This window comes from Thunnus albacares, chromosome 13 (genome assembly GCF_914725855.1).
Source record: "Thunnus albacares chromosome 13, fThuAlb1.1, whole genome shotgun sequence".
Taxonomy (NCBI): domain Eukaryota; kingdom Metazoa; phylum Chordata; class Actinopteri; order Scombriformes; family Scombridae; genus Thunnus; species Thunnus albacares.
In genome coordinates this window covers 14,879,129-14,906,747 of record NC_058118.1, presented here as the reverse complement: position 1 = coordinate 14,906,747, position 27,619 = coordinate 14,879,129, and the positions used below count along the sequence as shown (strand labels likewise).

General features: G+C 41.9%; 1 protein-coding gene across 3 annotated transcripts; it reads left to right on the top strand.

Annotated features, from left to right (window-relative positions):
• Nucleotides 1-233: 233 nt before the first annotated feature.
• synj1 (synaptojanin 1) lies at nt 234-27,619 on the top strand. Of its 3 annotated transcripts, XM_044369627.1 has the most exons (31): nt 234-326; nt 1,291-1,448; nt 1,722-1,808; nt 2,250-2,517; nt 2,735-2,960; nt 3,651-3,734; nt 6,292-6,353; nt 9,096-9,192; nt 9,932-10,107; nt 10,194-10,275; nt 10,394-10,546; nt 11,933-12,098; nt 12,405-12,428; nt 12,951-13,142; nt 13,542-13,626; nt 13,888-14,028; nt 14,185-14,377; nt 14,462-14,620; nt 14,724-14,880; nt 15,114-15,240; nt 15,455-15,667; nt 15,748-15,826; nt 15,945-16,110; nt 16,244-16,426; nt 17,763-17,891; nt 18,364-18,402; nt 20,758-20,796; nt 21,590-21,642; nt 21,743-21,932; nt 22,059-22,390; nt 23,743-27,619. In XM_044369627.1, exons 2-31 carry the CDS (start codon nt 1,325-1,327, stop codon nt 24,769-24,771), a joined length of 5,055 nt encoding a protein of 1,684 aa, XP_044225562.1. In that variant the 5' UTR covers nt 234-326; nt 1,291-1,324; the 3' UTR covers nt 24,772-27,619. The 3 variants fall into 3 exon arrangements, with proteins under 3 accessions (XP_044225562.1, XP_044225563.1, XP_044225564.1); XM_044369628.1 differs by lacking the exon at nt 12,405-12,428; XM_044369629.1 differs by lacking the exons at nt 18,364-18,402; nt 20,758-20,796.

Sequence of the window (27,619 nt, the reverse complement as noted above, 5' to 3'; positions counted from 1 at the left end):
TATACGATTGGACAGCGAGCCTCCAACACTGCGCTTATTCGATGGGAGGAACTGTCAGTCATGAGTAAAGGTGGACGAGAACATTTTGTGCCTTCCGTGTCATCTTCGTTTTATCATTTCGTATAATATTAATTATATATCAACGTGTATTTGAAATATGCAAGAAACATTTGTTAATTTGCGAAATGTCAATATTAAAACCATGGACGTACGCTACATTTTCACTACGGTGACGTGACGTGCTTTGCGTCGGAATGTACCATTCTGCCGACACACCGGGAAGGATTTTGTTGTGACAGCAGAGTAACAACCCGGCGGGGGAGACGGTAAGGCGCAATCTCTAGCCCTTCGTCTGTGTAATTTAAATCAGCCTTACGATTGTCAGATGAAGCTGAAATGTCAAATTCACGTACATGTTTATATATTTAGTATCACCAAATTGTTCAGATGTTTGTCTTAGTAAATGACAGTTTAACATCCCGGACGTGCAGGTGGCACCAGCACCAAAATATCGTAAGCTAGCGAATCATAGCTACCCTAGTGATTAATCTAGCTAGCTAACGTTAGTAGCTAGCGTTAGGTGAAAGACAGCGAGCTGTTTAAACTTCATCATTTTCTCCCCGTCCTTCTCCAAGGTGTTGACTCATCACATAAAATGCAGCGTGAAAGCTAGCTGTGGTTGAGTAAACGTTAGCGTTAGCCTTTTTTCCTGCTGCAGTTGCTTTGCAAAGTCGTGACTGTCCGTGTCAGGATGGTTGATGTTTCAGTCTCCCGGCCTAACGTTATCGTTCACAGTGCTGCTGCTGCTGCTGCTGCATAATCTCTAGATACCTGCGATAATCAGTTTAAAATAAAATTAGCTTGTCATATGTATGGGCCTGTGTCCGTAATTGACAGTATGTTAGGTTTCTGATTTCGCAATGAAAGTTTCCTCGTCAATATTGCTTAATAATATAACTGGTCTCCTGAATCAGCAAGGGATTCAGTAGAAATACCAAAATCTAAAAACTGAATACTGTGTTATCTGCAGAGTGGAGTACAGTTATGGATAATTTGTTTGTGTAACGTCTTAATATTTGGTTCAGTCACATCGTTAGCAATGCAAAATGCAATAACTATTTTTGAGTCAAACACCCTCAAAAGCAACCGCTATATGGTCAGATTATAGATCATCTCTCCATCCATAACCGACAGAGCATTTTACTCTGCAGTAGCCATTGAATTACAGATGTGTCTGAATGGGAGTGTCTCTTGTCTGATCTGATATGATTCATTGTTTTTGGTTTCCAGGTCATAACATAGGTTACTGTATCTTGGATCAACAATGGCCTTCAGCAAAGGTTATCGCATTTACCACAAGCTTGACCCACCCCCTTACAGTGTCATAGTGGAGACAAGGACCAGGGAAGAATGCCTCATGTTCGAATCGGGGGCTGTCGCCGTCCTGTGTAAGGCATCATATTTAATTGCACTGTAATGAGAGTATAGTGTCGCTTTGGATAAAAGCCAAATGAAATGGTAACATTGTAATGAGATATGATTTAAATACTTTGTACACTCTCACCACAAATGCAGATGCTACAAGAGAGATATCATTCCCTATCGAGTGATGGAAATGATTCTGTGCTATGATTAAGACACAGGCTGCATTCAACTTATGATTTTAGGGAGAACATGGCAGATATTCCTCTCATGTTGTGTTGCTTTTGTTTGTCTTCTAGCGGCAGCAGAGAAAGACGCCATCAAAAACACATACACTAAGATTGTTGACGCCTATGGAATCCTGGGCGTCCTCCGCCTAAACCTGGGTACGCTACAGACCTATATTTTCTATTCAGTGCCCCTTGTTGCAGAAATTTCCTGGGTCTGGTCCCAGTTCCTACTTCCAGGTTCAGGTGTGACAGTGAAGTTGCCCTGGTTTGTTGCTGCTTACTTGTAAGCTGCTTTCTCCTGTCCTCTACATGACCTTGAAGGCTCTTGTTATCACAACAAGGAAAAAGCCGTGTAAAAGATTAAAGCTCAGTCTTAGAGATGGCTGAGATTTGACAGTCTGGTGGTTTCCTATAAAAGACTGGCACCAAATTTTAATTAACCTATTCTCTAGTCTGCTCATGCTTTGCATCTCATCTGAATGCATCTATTGACATACCGCTTGATTCCCTCTTTTTTCTTTACAATCCACCATGAATATATATTATTTATTCTCATGGGCCTTTCTTTTTCACAATACTCCACTTTTTCCTCTGCAGGTGACTCCATGCTCCACAGTCTAGTGGTTGTAACAGGATGCAGCTCTGTGGGGAAGGTGCAGGACTCTGAGGTTTTCAGGGTCACACAGACAGACTTTATATCACTGAAGAATGATCCTGGAGATGAGGACCGGATCGCTGAGGTGCGAAAGGTCCTGAACTCAGGACACTTCTACTTTGCCTGGTCTTCCACGGGAGTCAGCATGGATCTGAGCCTCAACGCACATCGCAGGATCTTAGAAGACACTACAGATAACCGCTTCTTTTGGTAGGAGCATGAAATGATAGCTGTTCCAGATTTATATGGAGACTAGTAGACAGACATTTAACTGTGAAAATCTCTGAAGTAGGAGATATCTGCTGTCTCACATTAGTAGTGAAATTGTTTTTCTGAATGTGTGGAAATTCTAAGATGTGAAAACTCACAGTTCATGTGAATTTGTTTGTGTGTTTACTGTTTCGTCTGACTTTATACGAATCAACAGGAACCAATCTCTTCACCTGCACCTGAAACACTACGGGGTGAACTGTGATGACTGGCTGTTGAGGCTGATGTGTGGAGGTGTGGAGATCAGGACCATTTATGCAGGACACAAACAAGCCAAGGCCTGCATCTTTTCACGACTCAGCTCAGAGCGAGCCGGCACACGATTCAACGTCCGAGGAACAAACGATGATGGACAGGTGGCCAACTTTGTGGAGACTGAACAGGTGACTCAGATCTTTGACGCTTCTGTTGAATCTCTCTACTCGTATGAGAGGTGTCATGATTAAAACTGACAATAAACCAGTCTGATGCAGTAGTTGCATCATTTAATGTATACACTTTGCATGGCGGTGCTGTTATCAGGTGCCAGTCAGAGCAGGACAAACAGGACATAGAGCAGGGAGCAGTGACAAACAAATTCTGGTTAATACAATCTATTTAAACACTGGTTATCTATTGACTATTCAAGATCAAACCTGATGCAGCCTTGTAGTGAAACAGTATTGCTCCAACATTTAACACACTGCCTGTTATTATGATTTCTCCTTTCCATTTCCCGTCTGTCCTGACAAAGGGGCCATACAAACACACTGATGTTTTTTGCGGCCATTATTTATTGTAACATGATGTCGTTTTCTTATCAGTTCCCTGTGGTTTTATTTGTTTAGAAAGACCTAATTACTTTGCATTTTTGTTCTTTTCCTTCTCCTATTGTTTGTTTTTTTTGGTTGTTAGGGTGGTCTGTTGTGTCTGTTTTGAGATTAGATGTTTTTTTATAAGCCCTATGCTTTTTAACTTTTTTATTTCATCAGTATAAATGAGTCATTTCTCTAAATGTGTTTTTAATTCACAGTTTTATGACTATATCTGTGTTTTGTCATATTGTGAATTAACTTTCCTCTTCTTTTGAACAGGTTATTTTCCTGGATGACAGAGTCTCATCCTTCATACAGATCCGTGGGTCCATTCCTCTTTTCTGGGAACAGCCAGGAATCCAGGTAATGGAAACTAAATCTGTTCTATACAGCCAGTTTTGAATTATGAATGTGAAGTTTTCATAAATTAAGCCACATTATATGAAAATCATAAAACTACCTTCATGTTTGTGTACAAGACCTGTGCTTTTTGTAAATACTGCAGCTGTGGCTGAGGCTCACTCAGTCTCAGTTGATTGCAGAGTGTCAGAAGAAGCCAACATGGAGCAAAATGAGAAACACTAAAACATATTGTATTTGGTGTTTGTGTCTGTTAAGACAGTGTAAGGGGAATGAAACATCTCCTTGTACTTGCACTGGATACATTTATCCTAGTTTTAACACATGTTGTCCATGCTGTGTTCAGAAAAAGTCCATTAAGGGTGTTTTGTTGCACCTGAATGAGAACCGGCACCGTAATGGATTGGATGAGAACCCCCATCTGGTATAACCTTCGTTTTTTGGGCGATTGAGGGGTGGGGTGGGGTGGGTGGGCGCTCTCTTGGTGCCAGCGCTTTTGTTCTGCAGATAGAGTATGATTTTCTCTGTGCAATGTCAAAGGCCAGGGGCGAAAACCGAGGCTGCCCCAACATAAATTTACATTCAGATCCCATATACAGGAGATCTAAAGCAGGAACAAGGATCACTGCATTAGCTCATCATAAACAATGCTATTGGGATCTATCTGCCCTTGTCCTGACATTGCACAGACTGGTGGATAAGATCAGATGTGGGAAGGTTAATGGTAGATATAGTGGTTGGTAAAGGGCATTTTTCTGTTTTCCTCAGCTCCCAGACATCTTTGGTCAGGTGAGAGCCTGGTCTGAAAACATCCCCCAACCACTTCCCTTTCACTTTGTTCTCTAGGCAACTGGATAGGTGTCAATTGATAATGTGGAAGACTGAGCTGTTAAATCCATTAGAGGACCAAGGGAAACCAAGATCATATTAGTCACCTATTCAGTCTAAGATCTATGGTTTGGTTTAAACACAGGGTAGTGGGCTTGGGGTTGTTTTCAGACAGAACTTTAGTCCCCCCCGCTTTTAAAGTGTTTTAGCTCATAGTCCCCTCCACCAATGGTGGTTTTGTAGGCCTACTTTCTCCTCTCCATACTCTCTAACTCATTCTGTGAGCAGGATTGATAGTTGTCAGTTTTGTCCAGAAGAAGACAAATCAGTCTAGTGATGGGGTAAATTAGAAATAGATGTAAATTAGTCTCTGAATCATCATTATAGTGTAGTACCATTACGAACCCTGCTAGAAAAGATTTGAATCAGAAAAGCGAATTGAAGGACTTCCCCCTTTTAGATTAGTAGACAGTTAATCAGTTGTTAGTCTTGGTCTTAGACTATTTTTATGGCTGTTTTATGGGGAATTAGCCATTAACCATTACAACAAAATGAGTCACATCTCTGGTATCACAATGATATCCACAAATATACTTTCACTTTTAATAAGCATTAGAAATCCTTCTGAATCGCTTCATTTATCTACAAAAGAACATTCTGACAGCGTTACAGTCAAACATCAAATAGTTGAGAAAATCCTGCAACTAAAAGTGAAATAATAATAATAATAACTAGTAAGTGGCATGAAATATATCGAAGACATAAAATGCCTTTAGTGGTGAATTAAATCGACACTGGAATGTGTCTTTTTAACAATGAAACTCCAGATACTAGGTTATCTGTTATCCGTTCAGTTGGAGTAAAATGTGAGAAGGTTTCGGTCAGAGGTGTGTAAATGAAACCTGAGCCCTTTCAGATGCCATGTCAGGAAGTTGTTAAATATGCATAGCACAGACCAGCATAACAGTAGAGAGAAGAAGGAGTGACAAAATGGCAGCAGCATGGAGCAAAACGTCTAGCCCTGCCAAACACGGGCCTGTCCCGAAAATGAATGACCAGTTCAGCGCAGGGCAGGAGGAGGGATGGTGACGCTATATATTTTTTTTTCAGCTGATGAAAGGCCATTAGAGATCGGAAGAGAATAGATTTGAAAAGCGAGAGGAGAAACGAATGAAAGTAGGAAACATTTGTGTCCACAGGCAGATATGAGTATGGGACATGTAGGGACCTGCAGTGCAGCAGATTGAATAGATTTCTCTGCAACAGCCACTAAGCTAGTGACCTGCTAAAGCCTGTCAAGGTGTGGTCATGTGTGGTCTATACTTATCTTTGTGTGTTTTTTGGCGCTCTCAAAATGACAGAGTGGAGGAGAAGTAGTAAGACACAGAGGCAAAGAAAGAAAGATCCTATCAAAAGTTCCAAAAAATGTTTTAGAGAAAATACTTCTCTGCTGCTCAGTCTCTGTCTCTGTAGTGTATGATCTCCCTGAGCTGCCCCTGTGTTGCTGTTGTCCTACTATGTCATTTTTTTTTCTTTTTATCACCACTGTGAAGGTCTCACTGTTCAAATTTTGTCCGATATTCTATCCTAAATCCATTCTTCACCACCGGGGTTCTCTGGCCATCTGCAACATGTGTGTGTGTTTGCGCAACTTTCCTGTTTTATAATCTTTACCAAAGAAGGACATTATGACTCGTCTTTCTTGTCGTTTCTGGTTGTGTCTGCCCTGCAGGTTGGCTCTCATCGCGTCAAACTCTCAAGGGGATTTGAGGCGAATGCTCCAGCTTTTGAAAGGTAATTAAAATGTTCTCTGTGTGTGTGTGTGTGTGTGTGTGTGTATATATATGAGTGTAGCAGATTCCAGCTGCTTTATCTGGTCTCCAAGAGATTACCACTCCTCAGAGGAGACACCATAATAGTATGTTTCCTGTACGGTAGTTACTGTCCGAACCAAAATAGAGAAAATCTTTCCAGACTCTTGAAGGAGAGGATGTTAATTGAAGTGTGTCCTCAGAGACACGTCTATTGTAGGGAACAGAAAGGACATATTAAAAGCCCTAAATTAGCTGTTGACCTCAATAGCCTGTATTTTATATTTATTGCAGGCAGTCTTTTTGCATCTACAGTCAATCCTTGACTTTTTGCTAATTGCTTTTGGTAGTGAAAATATTTTATACCACGTTTAATTAAGTTCTTGTGTGTGCATTAAAGCTGTTGAAATCCGTCTCTCATGCACAGCTATTACATATCTATTGTGTATTTTCAATAGTTGTATCTTTCCAAATACTCTAAAAGTTGGGAATAATGCTGCAATTATGGATTAGATCTTTTATGACTCATCATCATCTAACTGGCAGTAAAATGTGGAGACCATTTGGCTGCATGTGCCTCCGAAAGTGTGATCATGATCCTAATTTTATCTACAACTGATCTCAACGTTTGCCTAGTTTTTTTTTTACAGAACGTAGCTCAATGTTTGCAAGTACCACAACATAATTTTAAGTGTAAATGGTCACTGAGCTGTCTGATACCAAAATACAGGTTTATCCCTCCTGTTGTGTTTGGGTCAAATTTGACCCGTTTTCAAGTTTAGATGTGTGAAACATACTTTTAATTTTTTCTAATCAAAACAAGGCTTCATTACATACTCTGCAATGGCCTACTGAATACAATAAAACACTTTTTTTTATCATTTTTCTTTTTTTTAATGCCTGTAAAAATAGTTACATCTGTTGTGTTATGGGTCAGATTTGACCCGGCAGTAATTATGGGTTGTTTATGCCGAGAAATACATAGTAAATGTTGCCAAACCATCATGAATAACAATTACAATTACAACAATTACAACAAAATATGATGTGATAAGAGTGATGAGAGTCTATAAAATAGTATCATAATATTGTTTAATAATATTATAATTATGTTTGATGCCAAAAAAGCATATTGACTTGAATTCAGTTGTAGAGTGGAATGCAGCAAATATGATCCTGCCCACCCCCCCTCTCTCTTTCATTCACACCACACACACACACACACACACACACACACACACACACACACACACACACACACACACACGTTGACCTAGATCACTTTTGGGGACATTAAATAGACTAACATACATTTCCTGGAGACTCACCGTAACCCTAACCATGACCACTGGGGACACCGCTGTTCTCACTGAACACCTGGCACAGCGTGCACACACAAACACACACACACACACACACACAAAAGCATACGCATACCATGCTTGAGATGACACTTGTGTGATTGACGTTTCTCCTTTTTTCATAGGGAAGTAGATGTGGTCAATTGTGACCCGAAACACAACAGATGTAACAGTAATTGCTCATTTTAACGTAGAAGAAAACATAAACAAGTTATTTTGGGAATTATTTTGTTTAGTAGATCATCTCATGGTCTTATTTGCCTGCTCTGTTCATCATAAGCAATAAAATAGATAAATTGTGCCTATTTTAAACTAAAAAATGTGTACATAGCAGATAAAACATTTTTACTGGATGATAATTGGTGTTTTTTTCAGTGCTTGTTAATGAATTGTCACTGAGGCCTAAACCAAGACCTTCTGGAGGAAAGATTATCACACTTATCACTGAGCCACATCTTTAGAGTACTGTGCCTGGTTCCAGCCTTATCAACATTTTGTAGCCTCCACATCAGTCTCATCAGCTGTTCCCTTAGTTAAAGGCAACATGTTGCAGGAGGGCTATGAAGACCCCCAGTGGTCCCTGTACTTCAGAAGATGGACTCAACTGTGCTGAGCTCAGTACTCAGTCAAGTTTCCCTTTTTTTATTAGTATCTCGAACATGTCGAGACAAGCACATCAGACCTGACACCACGAATTAGTCATTTTTTCACACCAAGTAGCTGGCAAAGCTACTAGTCTTTCTCAATATCTGTTCAGATCAGGATGTATGACTCACTTTGGAATATTTAGTGAGTCTTCTGCAGTAACAGCCAATCATGTATCTGTTTAAATCCCTTGGATAAGCACAAAGGCAACAAGAACATCTTTTTATAAACACAATAACAGTAGCAGAGTGTGGCTTCGGTCTGCTTTTCTCTCCACCGAACGGTGCTGCCTTTCCATCTATATCTGCAGTAAAACCAATTTTACAAAATATTAATCCCCATTATTTACTTAATGTATTCCCACAACTATTTAGGTGCAAGTGTCACAGCTGAAGAAATATGCACTGAAATACAAATAAGCTGTAAGACCTGTGCAGCTTTTGAATTCACTGCACACATTCACATATTCAAATTTAAAAAGTGAAGCTTTAATCCACAGTTGAATGCCACGGTTGTCAGTTTTACATCCACAATGATTTGCATATCTTTACCATACATGCATAGTAAGACTTAGTAATAACATGATCCAGACCTGTCAGTAGGCTTATAGTCCTGTGGAAGACTTATATATGATATGATAAATGTTGGTGACACTAATCTGTGATGTCATTTTAGACATATGCGACACTTTATTAGGTGAATGTGTATGTGTTTTCCAGACACTTCACTGCACTGCGGAGGTTGTATGGTAAACAAGTGATCATCAACCTGCTTGGAAGTAAGGAAGGGGAACACATGCTCAGCAAAGCGTTTCAGGTAAGAGGAACTGTTCTCTGTCCTTCTACCGCAGACATGTAAGGAATTGATCTGATGCTTCTAAACCAGAAAGTCAAAAAAGCCCCGGCAGTGTATGTCAACACAACTGCTCCATTTATTCTGTGTGTAAACCCACGCAGGGACAGCAGCGGGGAATTTTCTGGAGTGGGTGGACATGCTGCCCTACGACATAACGCACCACTGTCCCACTGTATTTTCTGTATTTTCCAGCTTGGGAGTGGACGCTATCAAAAAGCTGTTTGTTTTTTTCTTTCTTTCATACTCGCTCCCTGGTTTTGCATACCCTACCTACTGTAACTTGACCTCTTGTTGGCCACATCATCTTCTGTTTTCTCATACTTGTCACAAAACCACAGAAGAGGCTTACTGCCAGTCAACTTAACTATATGTTGATTAATATTTAAGAAGACATTTCATTTTGTTTTCAATAAATTATGTTTCATAAGCCATGGGTTCCTGTTAACATTGTGTGTGTTTGTTGTGAGTTTTTTAATTAGCAAAGCCTAATTTACAAAACATTCAACATTATCTAGTCGGCAAAACGTGAGTTTTAGGTCTTTTAATGTTTTTATTTGATCAAAGATCTCCTTAAAATTTCAGTCATTCTTTTTCACATTAATTAATGCAAACTGATGCTTCGTAGATACAGTCACAACATCTTTGCACTGATTTTAAGTTTCTGGGAAATAAGTCCTCTTCCTCTCTCTGTCACTTTCAGAGTCACTTGAAGGCATCTGAACATGCAGCAGCAGTAAAGATGGTAAACTTTGACTACCATCAAAATGTGAAGGGGGGCAAGGCAGACAAACTCCACAGTGTCCTCAAACCCTACCTCAACAAATTCCTAGAAGAGTGCGGGTTCTTCTACTACTCAGGAGAGACGGGCATCGCAAGGTGAGAAGTAAATACAAATATGTATAAATAAGGACTATTAAAAGTAATTTTTGTTATCGCCTCTAAACATTTCAATGTCTCTATAGGACTCAGGGCGGGACCATAAGGACCAACTGCCTGGACTGTTTGGACAGAACCAACAGTGTCCAGGCCTTCTTCGCCCTCGAGGTAGGAGTCGGATAATGTGCAGTATGCTTCAGCATTTTCTCTTGTCCTATTAAAGTCTGTTATCTTTACTGATAATGCTTTTAGACTAACTCCCTCCTCCTCTTCCCTCTTCCCCTAGATGCTGCCAAAGCAGCTGGAGGAAATGGGTCTGACAGAGAAACCGCAGTTGGTGGCCAGGTTCCAGGAGGTTTTTAGGACTATGTGGTCTGTCAACGGAGACTCCATCAGTAAGATCTACGCGGGCACCGGCGCCCTGGATGGCAAGGCAAAGGTACAAAAAAAACGGCGCAATAAATAAAGACAGACACAAGACTTCACTGTAATTTAAAGTGTAACAATTTTGATGTACAGCAGCTGCATTAGATGAAGGACTACAATGATTTGGTCAGATTTGATGAATTTCAGCACCAGAATATTGCTCCAAAGGTTGTTAAAGAAACTGTGATTGATAAGCATTTCATTGAATCATATATATTTTAGTAATTTAGTTTATATTTGTCATATACTGACTTAAATATTAAATTATTATTATTAAACATGGACACTTGATTAACAACTCTGAAATACACAGTCTCGAAAAACACTTCCAAGTGATAAACAAAACATTTTATTCAGTTCTTTTCATATGAACGTCTTGAGAGAGGTTCACAGAGGTTCTCTAGTATTGACCCTCACAACATACTGTCATCTAACTTGTGACCAGTTCATCTCAGGTCAAGTTTGCTGACCGCAGCCTATCAGATGATCTAGTCTTCAAAGGGGGAAACAAAATTGCACAAATACCACCATTGCGCAATGTGTCCTGTCTGTTGACCTCAATTGTTATTTTTGATTTTGGTATTAGACCATAAATGGCACTTACAAAAAACAAAAAAAGACTAGTTATGCGTCGTGCATGACAGAGTTCTGCATGAACAGTTGACATAGTTGACTCTCTGTGTGTGTGTAACTGTGTGCTTCAGTTTCTTAACTCTTGTGTGCTGTCTCTCTTTGCTGTCCTCTGGACCTCTCTACCTGTGTGGTAAGTTAAGAAGCCAGTCGATGTCATTTTTGAGTCGTGGGTCTATTTCTGGTGTATTATTGATTTCAGTGTCTGTGGGTTAAATGATGATGATGATGATGATGATACAGGATGGGGTATCCTCTTTTTTTTGTTTTGTTTTGGGAATAAAACTTGATTATATTTCCCCTGAGGAATCTGGGTAATGTGTATACTGTCTTGACTCTTGAAAGCTCCAAGGAGATCTCTCTACCGGTGTACAGAAACTGAAATGCCTTCTTCAACAAAAAAAAATCATTTCCAGTTTGTTGAGTGAACATTTTATTTCTACAGCATCAGAGTTTGAAATCTAAATCTGTTGGATGAAATAAGAGGAATCAAGCCAAAAAAATATCACCATATGTCAACGAATCAAACCAAATCAGCCATCATGTAGCACTGAAATCAGTGTCATTTTGAATTTTTTCCCCTGTCTATCAGTTTTGATGCCTCACAGTCAGTTAAAAAAAATCAACATTATTTGGATCTCTCTGAAGTGTTTCTCCTTTTCTCTTTCTCTCTTCCATGGGTGGAATGGAAAATAAAGATGCCTCTCACTCTCAGTGTATAGATAATAATTAAGTTGATTTTGATTGATTTCTTTTATTTTTTTTGTAGGCGGGAAAGCTAAAAGACGGAGCACGTTCTGTGACGAGGACCATCCAGAACAATTTCTTCGACAGTTCTAAGCAGGAAGCCATCGACATCCTGAGGCTGGGCTCCACACTCAACAGTGATCTGGCGGACAAAGCCCGGGCCTTGCTCACCACTTCCAGTCTTTACGGTAATTATTTACAACACGGGCAATATGATGCATGATTCTGAATACCGTGACAAATCCGACTTATCACTTAAATGTTTTGCCAATGAATATGTCAACTAATTCTGACCTGCTACCTGTTAGCCAGAAGGTACTCTACTACTCCGCGTCAAGTGTGAGGTAGTGTGAGATGTAATCTCCATGTGTCAGCTTCTCTGTCCCAGTTAGATTAAAACTGAACAACTGCTCTGCAAGTATTATCTGTTAAAGCACTGGTTAACCCGCCCTTCTCTCCCTTTTCTCCTCCCCTGCTCTTGCCCACAATCTTAGTCACTGAGCCCGTCTTACAATCAGGTATAGTAACTGACAAACTGCCCCCAGTGGATGGATCTTTTCAAACCGCTGTCATATAGTTGTCCTACCATATGTGTTTGCTGCTCATTATTGTTCATTCCTTTTTATATAATTCAATGTTGGCGGTGGTTTAAACCTCTGTCTGTTGCGTATAATCTGACTTTTGCAAAAAAGTAAGAAAGAAGATGCTGAATGAATTTTGCAATGAAATTGGAGAAATTTACAGACAGAAATGAACCATTACCAAGGTTGATGATTTTAATGTTATCTGTATTTCAGCAAGAGTTCTGATTTTCATCCTTCCTCCCATGCCCCATGCTTTGGAACATTGTTGTGATCTTCCTCTGTCGTATTTAGACGTTCTCCCATTTGGTTTTGTTAGTTTTGATTCTATTTCTCCCTTTATTTATTTATTTTTTGTTCCCGTGTATGCTGCCCCTCCCACAAACACACACACACACACACACACACACATGTAAACAACCATCACTCACTCTAATCCTAATCACCTCCCCTCCGCAGCCTCACCCAGAGTATTGCTGGGAATGTGTCAGAACTTCCATAAATACACGCGACCCAAGCAGATCCGGGTGTGTGTCGGCACCTGGAATGTCAACGGAGGTAAACAGTTTCGCAGTATTGCCTTCCGCAACCAGACGCTCAACGATTGGCTGTTGGATGCTCCAAAGAAGGCGGGACATCCTGAGTTCCAGGGTAGGTTGATGTTTATTTACCTGCACTAACTGCTGGTATATGTCATCTTTGGAAATGATGCTACATCAGGATGCTGTTGCTTAGTAGATTAAACTTTTTATTTGTTTAGATTTGGTATAAAGTGAAAAAAAAGGAAAATTCAGGTATTTTACAACCAGCTTTACTGTCATAACTTTGGACAATTAACAACTATAGTTTAGCAGTCATAGTTCTTAGTATACTATCCTAACCATTGGTTTATTAGCCAAAACTAAAACAAAACCTGCTTGGTAAACGAACATTATTTTTTAAATTAAATTGCTATATTAATCACAAAATTATATGATGTAAAATATACTAATATCCATTTTCAATCAGACACTTCGGTTGAACATTGTGTCATTTTTCTCTTCACTACAGACAACAAAGCCAACCCCATAGATATCTTTGCCATTGGTTTTGAGGAAATGGTTGAACTGAATGCTGGGAACATTGTCAGTGCCAGGTATGTGTGAAAGATTGCAACCTGAGATAACTGACCTGTCTGTCAACTGTTTATGTAAGACCAAAGGTATTTCACCTATGGGATACGTAGTGCATATGGTATTTACTATCTGTGCTCCATACTACAAAACAAAAGTTGACTTCAAAGGTGACCATAAATTTTCTTTTGAGATAAGATTTGTAAAGAAAAGGAGCAGGACTCCTTAGAATTACTTCAACAAGACTTTCTGCATTTTGACACATCTTTTTGTTGTTCTCTCAGCACCACTAACCAGAAACTGTGGGCAGCTGAGCTACAAAAAAACATCTCACGGGACCACAAGTATGTGCTACTTGCTTCAGAGCAGCTGGTTGGAGTGTGTCTGTTTGTTTTCATCCGTCCACAGCACGCGCCCTTCATCAGGTATGAATTTTATACATTCTCATTAGACACTTATGTTATTATACTGTAAACCATAGGTATATCACTGCACTGTGTTGACAATACAAAATTTATAGTTTTAATGTATTTTTGATTGATGAAATTGTGGTAAATCATATTATTCAATATGTTCTCTAGGGATGTTGCTGTAGATACAGTAAAAACTGGAATGGGCGGAGCTACAGGCAATAAAGGAGGTGTGGCCATCCGCCTGCTGTTCCACACCACCAGCATCTGCTTCGTCTGCTCTCACTTTGCTGCTGGCCAATCACAGGTCAAGGAGAGGAACGACGACTACAACGAGATCACACGCAGACTCAACTTCCCCATGGTAATAACCGTGACATTAACAAATCAGTTTCAAAACAGATTTTTTCTATGACGTAAGCATAACGGCGTCTATTTTATCCCCCAGGGTCGTCTGCTGTACTCACATGACTACGTGTTCTGGTGCGGGGACTTCAACTATCGAATCAACCTGCCTAATGAGGAAGTCAAAGAGCTAATCAAACAACAGAACTGGGATGCCTTGACAGCTGGGGACCAGTTGTTCGAACAGAAGAATGCTGGTTCGGTATGGCTTATAGCAGTAGTTACTGTAACATCTCCACAGAACAGAACAGAACAGTGTACCTTAATATAAAGTCTTGGTTCTAAAATAATAATGTCCTCAATAGGTATTCCGAGGATTTATCGAGGGGAAGTTAGATTTCGCTCCCACCTATAAGTACGACCTCTTCTCGGAGGATTACGACACCAGTGAGAAGTGCCGTACACCAGCCTGGACTGACCGCATACTCTGGAAGAGGAGAAAGTGGAACTTTGATCAAACAGGTGAGATGCAGACAAGTCTTACCAGCTTAAATAATCTTCTTCTTGTCTCTCTCAGACCTCGTAACTGAAGAAAATAGTGGTAAAAATATGTTTCAGGCTTCCTATTGTCCTGCCTGCCGTCTTTCATCCTATACCTCTCAGTGATTGAATAAAAAACTAGACTGCTGAAACATAAGAAGACTTAATCTATGCGAGTGCCTCTGTACATATATGTATTTGTTCATGTTTTGCAGCTGAGGAGATGAATGTAGTAGGGGCAACTTCTACATCTGGGGAGAGTGAGGACGATCCAGAGCACCCCTGGAGCCCTGGGAGTCTAAAGTACTATGGCAGGGCTGAGCTTAAGACCTCAGACCACAGGTAACTAATAAGATACATCTGTAAGTGTGGAATGAATGAGTATTTAAATTTCACACCGTGTCACATCTGATGAATGTCCCCAAAGTTTCAAAATTTGTCAAGTGAAACTGACCGATCACAAAGACAATACTTGTGTTGCGTTGGGTGTTTGTCTTTAATCAAACATCACCACCCTTAAGGTCTCCACCTGCCTTTCCCTCCCGTCTGTCTCTAGGCCTGTGGTGGCAGTAATAGACGTGGACATCCTGGAGGTCGACCCCGAAGCTCGGCACCAGGTCTACAAAGATGTCATCGCCCTGCAGGGGCCTCCGGACGGTACTATCCTGGTATCACTGTGCACCTCTGGTCCTGATGACTACTTTGACGATGCACTCATAGACGAGCTGCTGGACAAGTTTTCTAATTTTGGGGAAGTCATCCTCATCAGGTGAGCTGGATACCGAACACAGACAGACATGCATGACCTGCAGACATTACACTGGAACTACAATGTCCTTGTTAACGCAGGTTTGTCGAGGAGAAGATGTGGGTGACCTTTCTGGAGGGTTACTCTGCTCTGGCTGCTCTGTCTCTCAGCGCTTCCACCGTAAGTCGTCACTTTTTTATATAAATTACTTCTCAGCTATAAAAATGCTCCTACAAGTATTGATATAATGAAAACTGTCTCCATTTCTCTCTTGCTCTGTCTCTTGATAACATTGTAGGTCCTTGGCAAGGTGATTGACATCCGTCTGAAGAGTCCCGGCTGGATTAAGAGTCTGGAGGAGGAAATGAGTGTGGAGAGGATCTGCGGAAGCATCCCCACCTCGGCCAGCTCCACCCTGCTTGCAGAAGACACAGACATGGGCGACGATGACTACGATATGGAAGGTGAGGAGGGCCAAGAAATCCTGATCTCAGTCCTCAAAAATGTGGATATTATGAATTCCAATTTCAACATATGGAAGTCTGTAGGGATTTCTAGTTTCAAAGTGATGTATCCCTGCCCTCTTGTCTGTACCAGGCGATGTGGATGAGGAGGTGGAAGAGATTCTTCCCCAGCACCTGCAGCCTGGAGCGGGCTCCGGCCCTGGTACCTCCCCTCTCCCTTCCCCCCGTGGTAGTCCCTGTCCCTCCCCCACCCACGGAGAACCCACAGCCCCTAGCAGGCCCAGCCGCGGGGGCCAACCCTCCCGACCATCACAAGGTAAATACAGCGTGACGCACATCACATCCTGGATTGAAGGTTATGAAATATACAGTCCACTCATTTCCTCTAGCTTTGCTTACCAAGATATTAACTGTAATTTTGTTCTGTTCGTAATGCATGGAAGCAGATTTAAGTCCATCACCATGCAGGAGGGAAATTCCAGGTAAAATGTAACGTGATGATGTGTTCTATGTTTAGTAGTAGAAGGCTTGTAGTGTCTTAAAGAGGTCATATTATGCCCCTTTCCCAGTTTAAGATTTTTTGTGGTCTATTTACAAACATTTACATGTTTTTATGGCCAAAAAGCACCTAGTTACGCCTGTACAAGCCATGGATGTAGCCCCTATGTCTCACTCAGCCTGAAAAGGGCTCTTTTGTGTATGTTCAATGCCCCTCTCTTCTGTTTGACTGAGTGTTTTTCGAGTGATGCACGCCCAGGCCAATCACAGGTAACGGATTGTAGCACACAGAGCAGAGCAGAGGAGAGGAGAAAAACAAGCATGAGCATAAATACAGACTCTCACACTGAGCTGAAATGAAACAAATGCACATAAAGTAGGGAAATAGCATAAATAAACATATTTAGTTTCTTTCAGGAGGGGTGGGGGGTCCCGTTGGACAGGTGGGCCTTGGCAATGGAAAGGGAAACGCTTAGCATATAGTTGTGACATCACAAACTTATGGAAGTCCAAACAGCTTGTTTAAAGGCACAGTTTCTGAATACAGGCTGTGTGGATTTCTCCATGGACTGAACATTCTGATGCTTTCACAGTATTTATGTAGCACCTAAACCTGCTCTATAATCAAAAAAGAAAGGGAAATCTCCCTTTCTACAATATGACCCCTTTAAACTGCTAGTTTTCTAGTTTTTCTAGTTCTAGTATTTTTTCTAGTTTTCTTTTAAAACAGTGCAGCAGGTTCATCCTTTCTTTGAGCAACACTGAATGACAGGAGAGCACAAGGACTGCTGTGATTGAGTGTAGGAATCACAGCAGTGCAGCTGTAGGATGATGCAGTGATGAGATATTTGTCTGTTTGGCTCTCAGAACTGGGGCACATAGCTTGATTTATGTTTGACCGGTGTGATTTGTCAAAGAAAAAGAACCAGCTTTGCTCTCTTTAGCTCCTCAATGATTAAAATTTTGACAGGCAATAAATCATAGGGGAGATGGTACAAAAGTATATATCTGTATTGAGTGAATATGCAAGTCCTCACAGAATGTAATCACACATGTTCTGGGGAAAAAAGTGCAAATGGTTTAGAGTTTTTCCTCGGTCAAATGACTCCCTTTTCGTGTCTGAATTTGCACCTGTTTTATTTCTGTTCTTCCAGGGCCTCCCGTTGACTTCCAGCCTGGTGCCCCTACACCTCAAGCCATGGAGCCCAAACGCCCACCTCCCCCTCGTCCCAATGCTCCCCCAGCAAGACCAGCACCCCCTCAACGCCCACCACCACCTTCAGGTAAAGCCTCCTCCTTAACCTTCATGTCTACACTTAATTAAAGCCTCATTTTCTGACATTCGTATCACAGAAATTTAGCCTGCAGCTTAAAGCTGGAGTGCGGGACTTTTACATATAAATGAACGTCTGTTACGTTCAAACCCTTGCCAAACGAGTTCACATGATGCTGATTAAGCCTATCACCGCCAGGTAAATCTCTCTTTATTTCGCAGTATATGGAGTCTACTATCCACTACTTTACAGCTGCGACAGTAGTGACGGAGTAGGCTACAGCTGTTGACAATGTTTGTGTAATTACTCTCACTGCCAGATGGGAAAGACAAAAGTTCCGCACTGCAGGTTTAAGTCAGAGTAACTAAATGAAGCCCTACACTGGAAGCAGCGGATATTTAATGTTTCTTCAGGTATGAGATACTTTAGTCAGGTGTTAACATTTCCACCTTTATCCCACTGCTTCTCCTCATTCCTGAAGGAGGCATGAGCCCCCTGCCAGTTAGAAAGGACTCTGGAGGTAAAGTGATTGCTGTGGAACTGTGTGCTCAATGCTTACAATCCTGAAGCATTTAAAGTAGAAGCTGCTATTTTCCATCTGCCACTACACACAGAGAGGCATGTTGCACTAGTGCTGTTTGTATTGTATGGCATTCCAATGCTTATTTCAGTTCAGTCAATATGCTTTAAACCAATAAAATGCTCATAAATCATCAGTGTTGGAACCACTGTGATCTAAAATGAAAAGGCATAGTCAGATCTTAATTTTAGACTTGGCAGCCTTTGTGTGTGGGGAGCAACTGCAGAGTTACAAAGGCTGTATGAAGTATATATATAGTGTGATCAAGAGCATGTATGGTTTCCTAACCGGCTCGGAGGAGGCTGTGGCTCAGGAGGTAGTCGTCCACTAATCAGAAAGTGGTTCGAACCCCAGCTTCTCCAGTCCACATATCAAAGTGTCCTCGGGCAAGATACTGAACCCCAAATTGAGTGTGTGTGTGAACGGGTGAATGAGCGTTAGAAACACTTTGAAAGCGCTATATCGCTCCTGATGAGCAGGTTGGCATTAGCCTCTGCCATTAGTGTATGAATGTGTGTGTGAACGGGAGAATGTTGACATGTTTTGTAAAGCACTTTGAGTGGTCGGTAGACTAGAAACGCTTTATATAAATGCTTTCCATTTACCATTTAACCATGCCATATTGCAAAACGGTTAACATCAATAACCCAGTGAGCACACATAGCACAACAGTCATAAAGGTGCTCCTGAGCTTGTTAAACCTGATTTGATATTTGACTATTGACAGTTAGTTCAGTATTTCAGACTACGCTTTTATTCTCTCTTTGCTTCTCTTTTTGATTTAGCATTGCACAGCCAGCCCACTTTGGTTAATGGCATAGTCACTGTGCATAGAACAAACTTTGCAGATGATTGCATGAGTGTATCTGCTAACTGAAATATCAACACGACATGATTCCTCTCTACGCTTGATTGGATGTGCACACCACTGAGCCGTCATTGGGTTTAGCAGCAGCTTTTAAACTCCATGTTGCCAGAATTGTCCACAAAAATCAATCTCAGAACACATGAAGTTGCTGAATTCTGTTTGATTTTAGATTAAGTACGTGTTTATGATGAGGACTGGGAGTTAAGAGATAGGGAGTGACCACTTAGGTGAAAACTCAAAATGCAGTTCTGCTTGTTGTCATTATCTAAACTACTCCTCATAATTTTCAGTTTTAGTGGAGTTTTCCAAACTAAGACCTTGTAGAGAAAATGTCAGCTGGGCTCGCATTAATACAAACAACTATTCCTCCTCTGTGGTATTTCTGTGAGTCCTGTAAAAGTCTTTTTTATTAACTGGACATGGTTTTCCTTATTTGAATTTATTCAATGTGTGAGTAGCTGGTAGGACAATGTCATTTTATTCATTTGTACCACTGACACTGAGGGTGAAGGTTTTTTTTCTCTGTTGTGCTTTTGTTATGTCCTTTGCTGTTCTTTTTGAAAATACTGTTTCCCCCTCTTTGACTTTAAGACTGTGGCGAATGTCCCAGCCCACTGCTTGGTAGGAGGGGCAGTGAAGGTAACCAGCTAGGCGGTGTGTCTTTTAAATGTCTTCTGATCCCCGTAGTCTTACACCCTGTCATCAATGTTACAGATGCTTTTTTTTTTTTTTGACATTGATGGTTTACTGTTGACAAATTTAGTATTATTGTTGGCCATCTTAGTCTTATGTGTTTGTGAGAGAGGTGTGTTTGGTAGCCTGTAGCTTAAAAAAAAAGCTTTTTTTAAATGCAAAATAAGCAGGGAATGCAAAAGTACATCACCAATTTTAAATTGTAAGCATTTGGATTGGAGTCTAAAATATCACAGCTTGTGCAAGAGAGTGCGTGTGCATCTAAAAAAGGCTATTTTAATTAGTCATTCACATCATAATCAAAAGGTCGATTAAACACGCGGCAGAAGACCATCTGACTCAAACGGTTGCGCATGGTGACGAACAGGATACATCATAAGTACTCACCTTGTCTGTCATTATGACTAAACAAGTATTGATTTGATGATTATAGTCTTGTCATAACAAGGGGAGATAATGTGTGTTAAAGGAAAAATCCCCTTGGTTCAGATTTAAATTGGTTTTAAGGTCAGCTCAGCTACAGTAATCCACTACGATTAGTGGAGAAATCCTCGTTCAGGCAGGTAGATATTCAGGCTCACAGCTTCTCAGGCTTCACTGCTCTGCTGTATTTATTACCACCACACGCTAGTGCTTCTTATAAAATGCCGTCATTGGCAGCAGCTGCTTCCTGTGACCAATATTGCACATTGTGTATAACAGTAATGTATTTCGGTTTCCTTTGTGCCGCAAAGGACCAAAAAGCCCTGCTCTTCCTCGGCCAGATGGTGCAGGTGAGTGCCACAAAGCATGACTCACTTAGTATTAATGTACCAATCAAGACAAATTATTTTATTCAATTATGTAGGTTTGTTGTTGTCCCAATAAAGCCCATTTTTTATGTAGTCTTCTTGTACTTCCAGTGATATAGAGTGAGATTATCTCTCTCTGTCCGCTGTAATCCTGTGTTATGTGTTTGTTCCCTGATACAAAATAAGCTTGTCCCAGGGTGGAGGATAGGGTTTGGTTGGTGACTTGGCCTGTCTTCACCTGACCCATTTGTAAGGTGCACAGTCAGCTGAATCCCTCTCGTCACAGTAAAGGTGTGTGTAGTTACGTTTGGTGACTGTGACTGTACAGTGAAGTAGAAGACAGAAGCTGACATCTAAGTCGTGTGGGAACATGTTCGCAGGCGCTGAGAGGGGTTTGGCAAAAAGAATAGTGAAAGAACAGGTGTGTGCTTGCGAGCGGTGTGGTAAGCAAGTTGGCTCCCAGAACAAGGCCTGCCTCTCTTCCAGATCTCCTGCAGGTCAGGAATGACTGAGTCATCATTAATAATGAAGTCAGCCATAGGGAGGTCGGTCTGTCATGGGTCGGGGAGGGTTTGCATTGTACTTGTGGGTTGTTAAGCACAGTGAAAGCTATCCTCCTTATGTTATTTTTTTCATTCCTTTGATCTCCCTTCTCCCTGAACGCTCCTGCTCGTGCTTCATCTCTCCCTAGGTGGCACAACACATGTGATAAATAAAGAATTGTACAAAACATTTTGTTGCTAGATGTACTATAGCTGGTTTCTCTGTCTTTCAGGTCGTGGTCAAACAGCAGCAGGAGCTCCTGGACCTGGAGGTGTTCCTAGACCGGTGAGTTTACAATTCAAGTTTGAAAACTCCTTTTTTCAACTGATTATTTACCCAACTTGTTAATTCCTCCCTGTTCTCTATTCCCTCTCTTCCCTTCCAGAATATCCCTCCTCGAGCTGGGGTGATCAGTATGCCTCCTCAGTCTCGTCCACCTCCTCCGTCTCACCCTGGAGCACCCAGACCCATCCAAGAGGTGCATCCCGGGGCCCCTCGACCCATCCCGGACACCCACCCCGGAGCGCCACGACCTGTGCCCAGCGCCCAGGCCAAACCAACTGACCTGCCTCTGGGTGAGGGAATGTGTTTTCACAGAGGATAGCATACTGGATTATTGACACTAGACTGTTATTATTATGGTACAGCGAATTTAAGCCTTAACTTAGCTTTTAAGCTTTATGCTCTGTTTCCTCCCTCAGGTCCTCCACCCTCAGGGCCGCCCGCCGCAGTGAGACCACACGTTCCATCACCCTTGCAGCCACCCATGCAGCCCCAGCAAGCTGCCCCTTCAGTTCAGTCCCAACTCCCACCACCAATGCAACCCACACTTCCAGCTCCACTCCTGCCACAGCAAGCTGCAGCTCCTAAAGCAGCACCTCCTCCTGCTGCTGCTGCTGCTCCTGCTGCTGCTGCCGCCCCCACTGGGCCTCCACAGGGTCTAGCCTCTCCTAAACCCCCGCCACGTTCCCGCTCCTCTCACGCTCTGCCGCCTGACGCTGCCAAGTCTGAGACAGCAGCCCCAGCCGCACAGGTTGGTGTCAGCTTCCTTTTTATTGAATCATTGGAATTTCAGCAACAATCTATTGAGATTTTTCTGCTTGCACTTACTTAAGTCATGTTCCGTAGATTCTTGCTCAAATTCTTCTCATTACACAAAAATTTTTAATGCAAAATTATGATCAAATGGAAAGTACAGGACAACAGGAAAAGAGCTTCTTTCTGTTCCTCTGTCTCACATTAGATGAGCTTAGTTGTTTATCATTCTTCCTGCTTTTGTCTCTCTGATACATTTGTCTTTCTCTCACAAGCCGGAGAAGCCCTCAGGGTAACAGGTACTTTATATCAAACAACCTCTTTTTCTCATCCTCCATAGCACAACTGTCCTCTGCTCTGTTATTACCTCTCATACATTACACCCAGTAATAACCTCCTCCTCTTCTCTCGTTTCATGATTTGATTTTCCTTCCTTTTACATCTCTCCTTAGTTTTTTTCAACCTGATTGTTTTTTAGTCCACTGCAAGGCCATGCATTGTCTTGTGTTAGTCTCACAAAATTGGGGAATTATTTGTTTCTTTTTGGCGGTCAACATATCAAACCATAAATGACACGGAGAAAAAAAAAAGATGTTTATTGTTGGCCGTTTTCCCCTCACTCGTCCTTTCATATCTGCTCACTGCGTCTCATGTGCTGAGATTGAGCTCATATGCAATGACCTCATAATTTTGATTTGACATTTTGTTTAATTGGTATTATTTCGTTTGTTTGTATCACAGTTAGTGATTGTATGTGGACTGTGATACATACATCAGTTATCAGTGTATTAAATTCAACACAATACATATTTGTAAGTGTTTGAAATCAGCCAGATTAAAGGTACCATATGGAGTTTTCGACACCTAGTGGTGTTATCATTCAATGTTTATGATGAGCCAGCCCTTTTTTGGGGGGGGGGGGTTTGGTGACTCGACTCACATACACATTCCTACAGACTGCAGAGGGCGAAAACACAAAAAACACAAAGGCGGTAGCGACGAACAGATGAAACATCTAAAACTGTCAGAAAAACAGCTGCACACATCTTGCTAATTCAGCCTACATGTCCTAGTCAGTCCACACCTTTGCGTGAAAAGTTTAAGAACTTTTGTGTAAATAGTCATACTTCTTGTCAACCAAATTTGTTTGTTTTTTTAGTATCTTCAAGAAACACTGAATGCACATGCAAACACAAGAGAACTCCACAGGGTATCTTTAAAGTTAGTTCTGAGCTGAAGAACATACATCGTAATAAAAAACTTGTGGTCCATTAGTTAGTTAAACACTCCAGTAATGCAGCATTTGTTGTGACCACTGAAGGCATTTTCTTTGTTTTTTTCCTCCTTTAGACAAACGGACTGAATGGAATTCAAGGAGAAGCACAATGGAAGCCCGACCCCTTCGATACCCTTACGTCCGACTTCATCTCCTCTACGTCATCTCCCTGGCACGCTACCCAGTCCCTGACCAGAGGCTCCTCTCTGCGGACTCCCCCCTCCGTCCCCGCGTCTACGTTTTCCTCCAACACTCTCCCCTCATCCTTCTCCCTTCAGTCCTCCGTTCGGCCAGACCCGCAGGGACTCGATTCATCCTCCTCCTCCTCGCTCTCCACCCCATCCCCGTTTGCCTCCAGCCTGCTCCCGCCACCTCCGGTCCCGTCTCGAAGCCGTTCGCAGGAGACACTGCGTGCCTCCCCCAGCCCCTTCCCTATCGACCCGCTTCCCGCCCGACCAAGCAGCACCAACCCCTTCACCGGCCCTCTTGCGCAGCAGCATCAGCAGCACCGCCCTCTCACACCGGACTTCAGCGTCCAGGGTCCGGCCCTGAAACCTAACCTCCAGAGGACCATGTCTGCTCTCACTCAGCCACTCATCCCCACCCCCGCAACAACAGCAGCCCCTGCAGCTGCACCCACCGCCCAGCTCCAAAGGACCATGTCCCTGTTCGGACCATCATCCACTCTTAATCCTGCACCTGCTCCTCTCCTCCCCCTCGCCCCTGACCCGGCTCCTGCCCCCGCCTTGCCTCTGGCGCCACCCTCCTCTATCCCGCCTATCCTCGCGCCTCGTCGCCAGCCACTTCCCCCAGGAGGGAAACCAACCCAGCAGTGGGTCACTTTTGATGACGCATTGGATTTCCAACCTCCGACCAAAACACCACAAGCCCCCGTCTTCCCCTCCAGTTCTCTAGTGTCCCAAACTCAGACTCAGCCTTCCCGCTCTGGGTTTGGCTCAGAGCCCGACTGGTTATCCTCGGTCCCATCAGTATTCCCAACCCTCCCTCCTCCCATCCCGACTAGAACTGCAACCAGTAACCCAAAGCTCCCAGAAGGACCCAGTGATGGCTGCTTCTTCCCCAGGGAGTCAACAGAAAGATAGGATCACCCTGAATATGTAAAGGGTATATCCAGATATGTATAGATCTATGATAAATGTGTATATGTGCGTGTGTGTGTGTGTATGTACAAAAGAGACAGTATTTAAAAAGTATAGACCAATCCCCTTCTGAATCACAGGAAAAAGGATTTATATCTTGAAGCATTAACAAGAGAAGTGGATGAGCCTAAACGTGTGTTCTAACTTTACGACGGAGATGTTTGCCTGTTCCCTGATATTAACATTTATTTTAATATGAATCGTTCTGATGTTTATTTTTATTTATGGCAGCAAACATGTGCCTGTGTCTACAGTATATAGTTATATAAAGTATATCTATTCGCACAAATCATGTGTGTAACCACTTGTGCAATATCAAAAACACGTCTGCGCGGGCCGTGCAGCTCTCTGCATTCGCCTGCGAGGTTTCACCTAAATCAGTGTCGTCTTCGCATCTGCCACACACTGCGGTTCATATCCATCATTTCGACTGATCTGTACGTCAGAGCGGGATTCTCAGAGTAGACGTTAATCTATTTTTTTTTTGGTTTACATGTAGTAGAAGGCTATGCACTGTGGATTTTACATTTGCCCCCAAATTTGCTGTTGTCTGCAGCAAGTTTTTTTTTCTCTGTTCTGTTTTGTGTCTGAGGGGGTGCAAATTTAAAAGTAATATTGTGCGCTTGCTTTTATCATTGAATGTACTTTATGTTGCACTGGGTTTTGTCATTGCCTCATTGCTGACGCCACAGAGTGAACAACAACAACAACAGCAACAACGAGTCAGTGTCACAGTCAGGCAACACGTTAACTGCCGCAGGACTGATGTCGTGTAATATCATCTCATCCACTTGATAGTAAGACACTTTGTTCTCTCTTTATTCAGTCCTCATTCCTTGTCTACGGGCTGTTGCGCTTAGCTGGATATATTTTGTAGCTCTATATCAAAACCTATACATAGCAATTATGTATAAATGTATGTTTTCAATATGGAAACTACTTGCTAAATGTGCGTATGTGTGTTTGTGATGACCGTATCAGTGGTTTGCACAATGTAACTGATATGCACTGAAATGCTGTGTGTGCTCTCTGGATTGTGTTCTCGATCATAGCAGAGTGACAAAATTGAGAGCCTGCGGATTGAACAGATGAGAAGGATTTTTTTTTTTTTGATCTTTCCATCTCTGTAGTGTTTTGATCCTTCTTGATTTATCCAAAGCATCAAGCCACACTATTGTAAATTCAGAGAATGTGGTGTGCGTGCATGTATATACTTCTGTTACTCTCCAAGTATGAAGATGATGTGATTTGGGTCAGTGGACATGTCAGCCAGCACATGACATGCATTATAAAAAGGGCACTTTTTTTTTTTTACTCAAACTTTTATTGATCGCAAAAGTCATGCTTTTTGATTTCTAAGGACGTTTACTCTAAAATCTATCGTTGATACTGTGGTGAGAAGTAACGTGTTGTGTTTGAGGTGCATAAATTGTCTGTTGTTGTATTTCACGGTATTTGTGTTTGGATGTGGGTGTGTATACACAGTTGGCAGTGGAATATACCATTGAGTGATCTTTACCAGAGCTTTTTTCTCTTAGGAAGTCTTCTCTTTTACGTACACACGGTGTATTTGCTTACCGGTTCTGAAGTAACAGCCACTGTATTCACTCACACGTAGCTGTAACTGTGTGTTTCTGCTCTCCAGCCCGCCAAAAGCTGTGGAGTGGCATCACTGTATGCGAAAAACGTTAACAATACAAGGACTTTTTTCTTCCCCAAGACACTCAACACCACCTGAGTGAGAATGTCCTTGTTGCAACACTAATAGAAGATCATTCACCACTTTTGCTGAAAATAGAACAAACCGCCCTTACTGCTCGGCCCCAAATGCATCACCGGATAAACATTTCCAGCTGTTTGTTTGTATCTCTACCAGGCGCACCGTGGCCCATATTCCAGACGGATTAATGCGATTTGTCTCACCCACAGATTGAATCGTCAAGTGTTGGGTGTCGAACCTTTCTCAGCGTTTGCAGACCCCACTTGTGATATCTAACCCACCATAGCCGTTTTCTCCAGTTGAGAGTCAGCCTCACTGATTTCATAACCATTCATGAGGTGTATGTGTGTGTGTGTGTGGTGATGTCAGATGTCAGTATTTTTTCCTGTACTACCTACTTCATTCTTTCACTGCTGTTCAGTTTTTTTTCTTTTTAGGTCAGCATCAATGTTGACACTGACGACGAGCAATAGTTTTGCAAATACAGTCCTCGCTAAAGATTCAGAAATTATGTAACAGCCTGAAATGTCAAGTCTTACAAGCATTTGGATGGTTCACGGAGAATATAACGGCAGACACATGAAAGTACCAGCTAACTAACGCTTCTGCGCTTTGTTTAAACACTGTGTAGAATAGAAAATAATCTTCATTCGCTGCACTAAAAGCAGAAGCTATGTAAGCAAGTGTATCGGGTTTGCCTTCGCTTACATGTCGATGTCATCTCTAAAATGCATTTAATGTGTTATCCAGATGTGTGCAGTAGATGCTGTATCTGCATTACCAGTAGGTGACTAGCCAGCGCTTTGTGTCATGTCATGTTCAAGACAAGATTTTATAGGAAACAAAGTGGCTCCTTTTGTGAGGTTGGTGTCCCTTTTTAATGACTATAATCCATAGTAAGTAAGAGTCTGTGTCGTTGAACATATTCTGTATGTATTAAAGTGAAAACATGAAGCTGCGATTCATGTTAATATCCAACGTTCCATATTTTAAGTGCACAGCTGATTGCACATTTATGTATGAAGCAGTTTATGTTGTATGTATGCAAAAATAAATGTAAGTTGAACTGAA

Excerpts from the sequence above, each read along its gene's own strand:
- synj1 (XM_044369627.1), top strand. The coding sequence starts at position 1,325 with ATGGCCTTCAGCAAAGGTTATCGCATTTACCACAAGCTTGACCCACCC. Across the intron at positions 13,627-13,887 it reads GGGAACATTGTCAGTGCCAG|CACCACTAACCAGAAACTGT; the intron begins GTATGTGTGAAA and ends TTGTTCTCTCAG. Across the intron at positions 14,881-15,113 it reads GTGGAACTTTGATCAAACAG|CTGAGGAGATGAATGTAGTA; the intron begins GTGAGATGCAGA and ends CATGTTTTGCAG.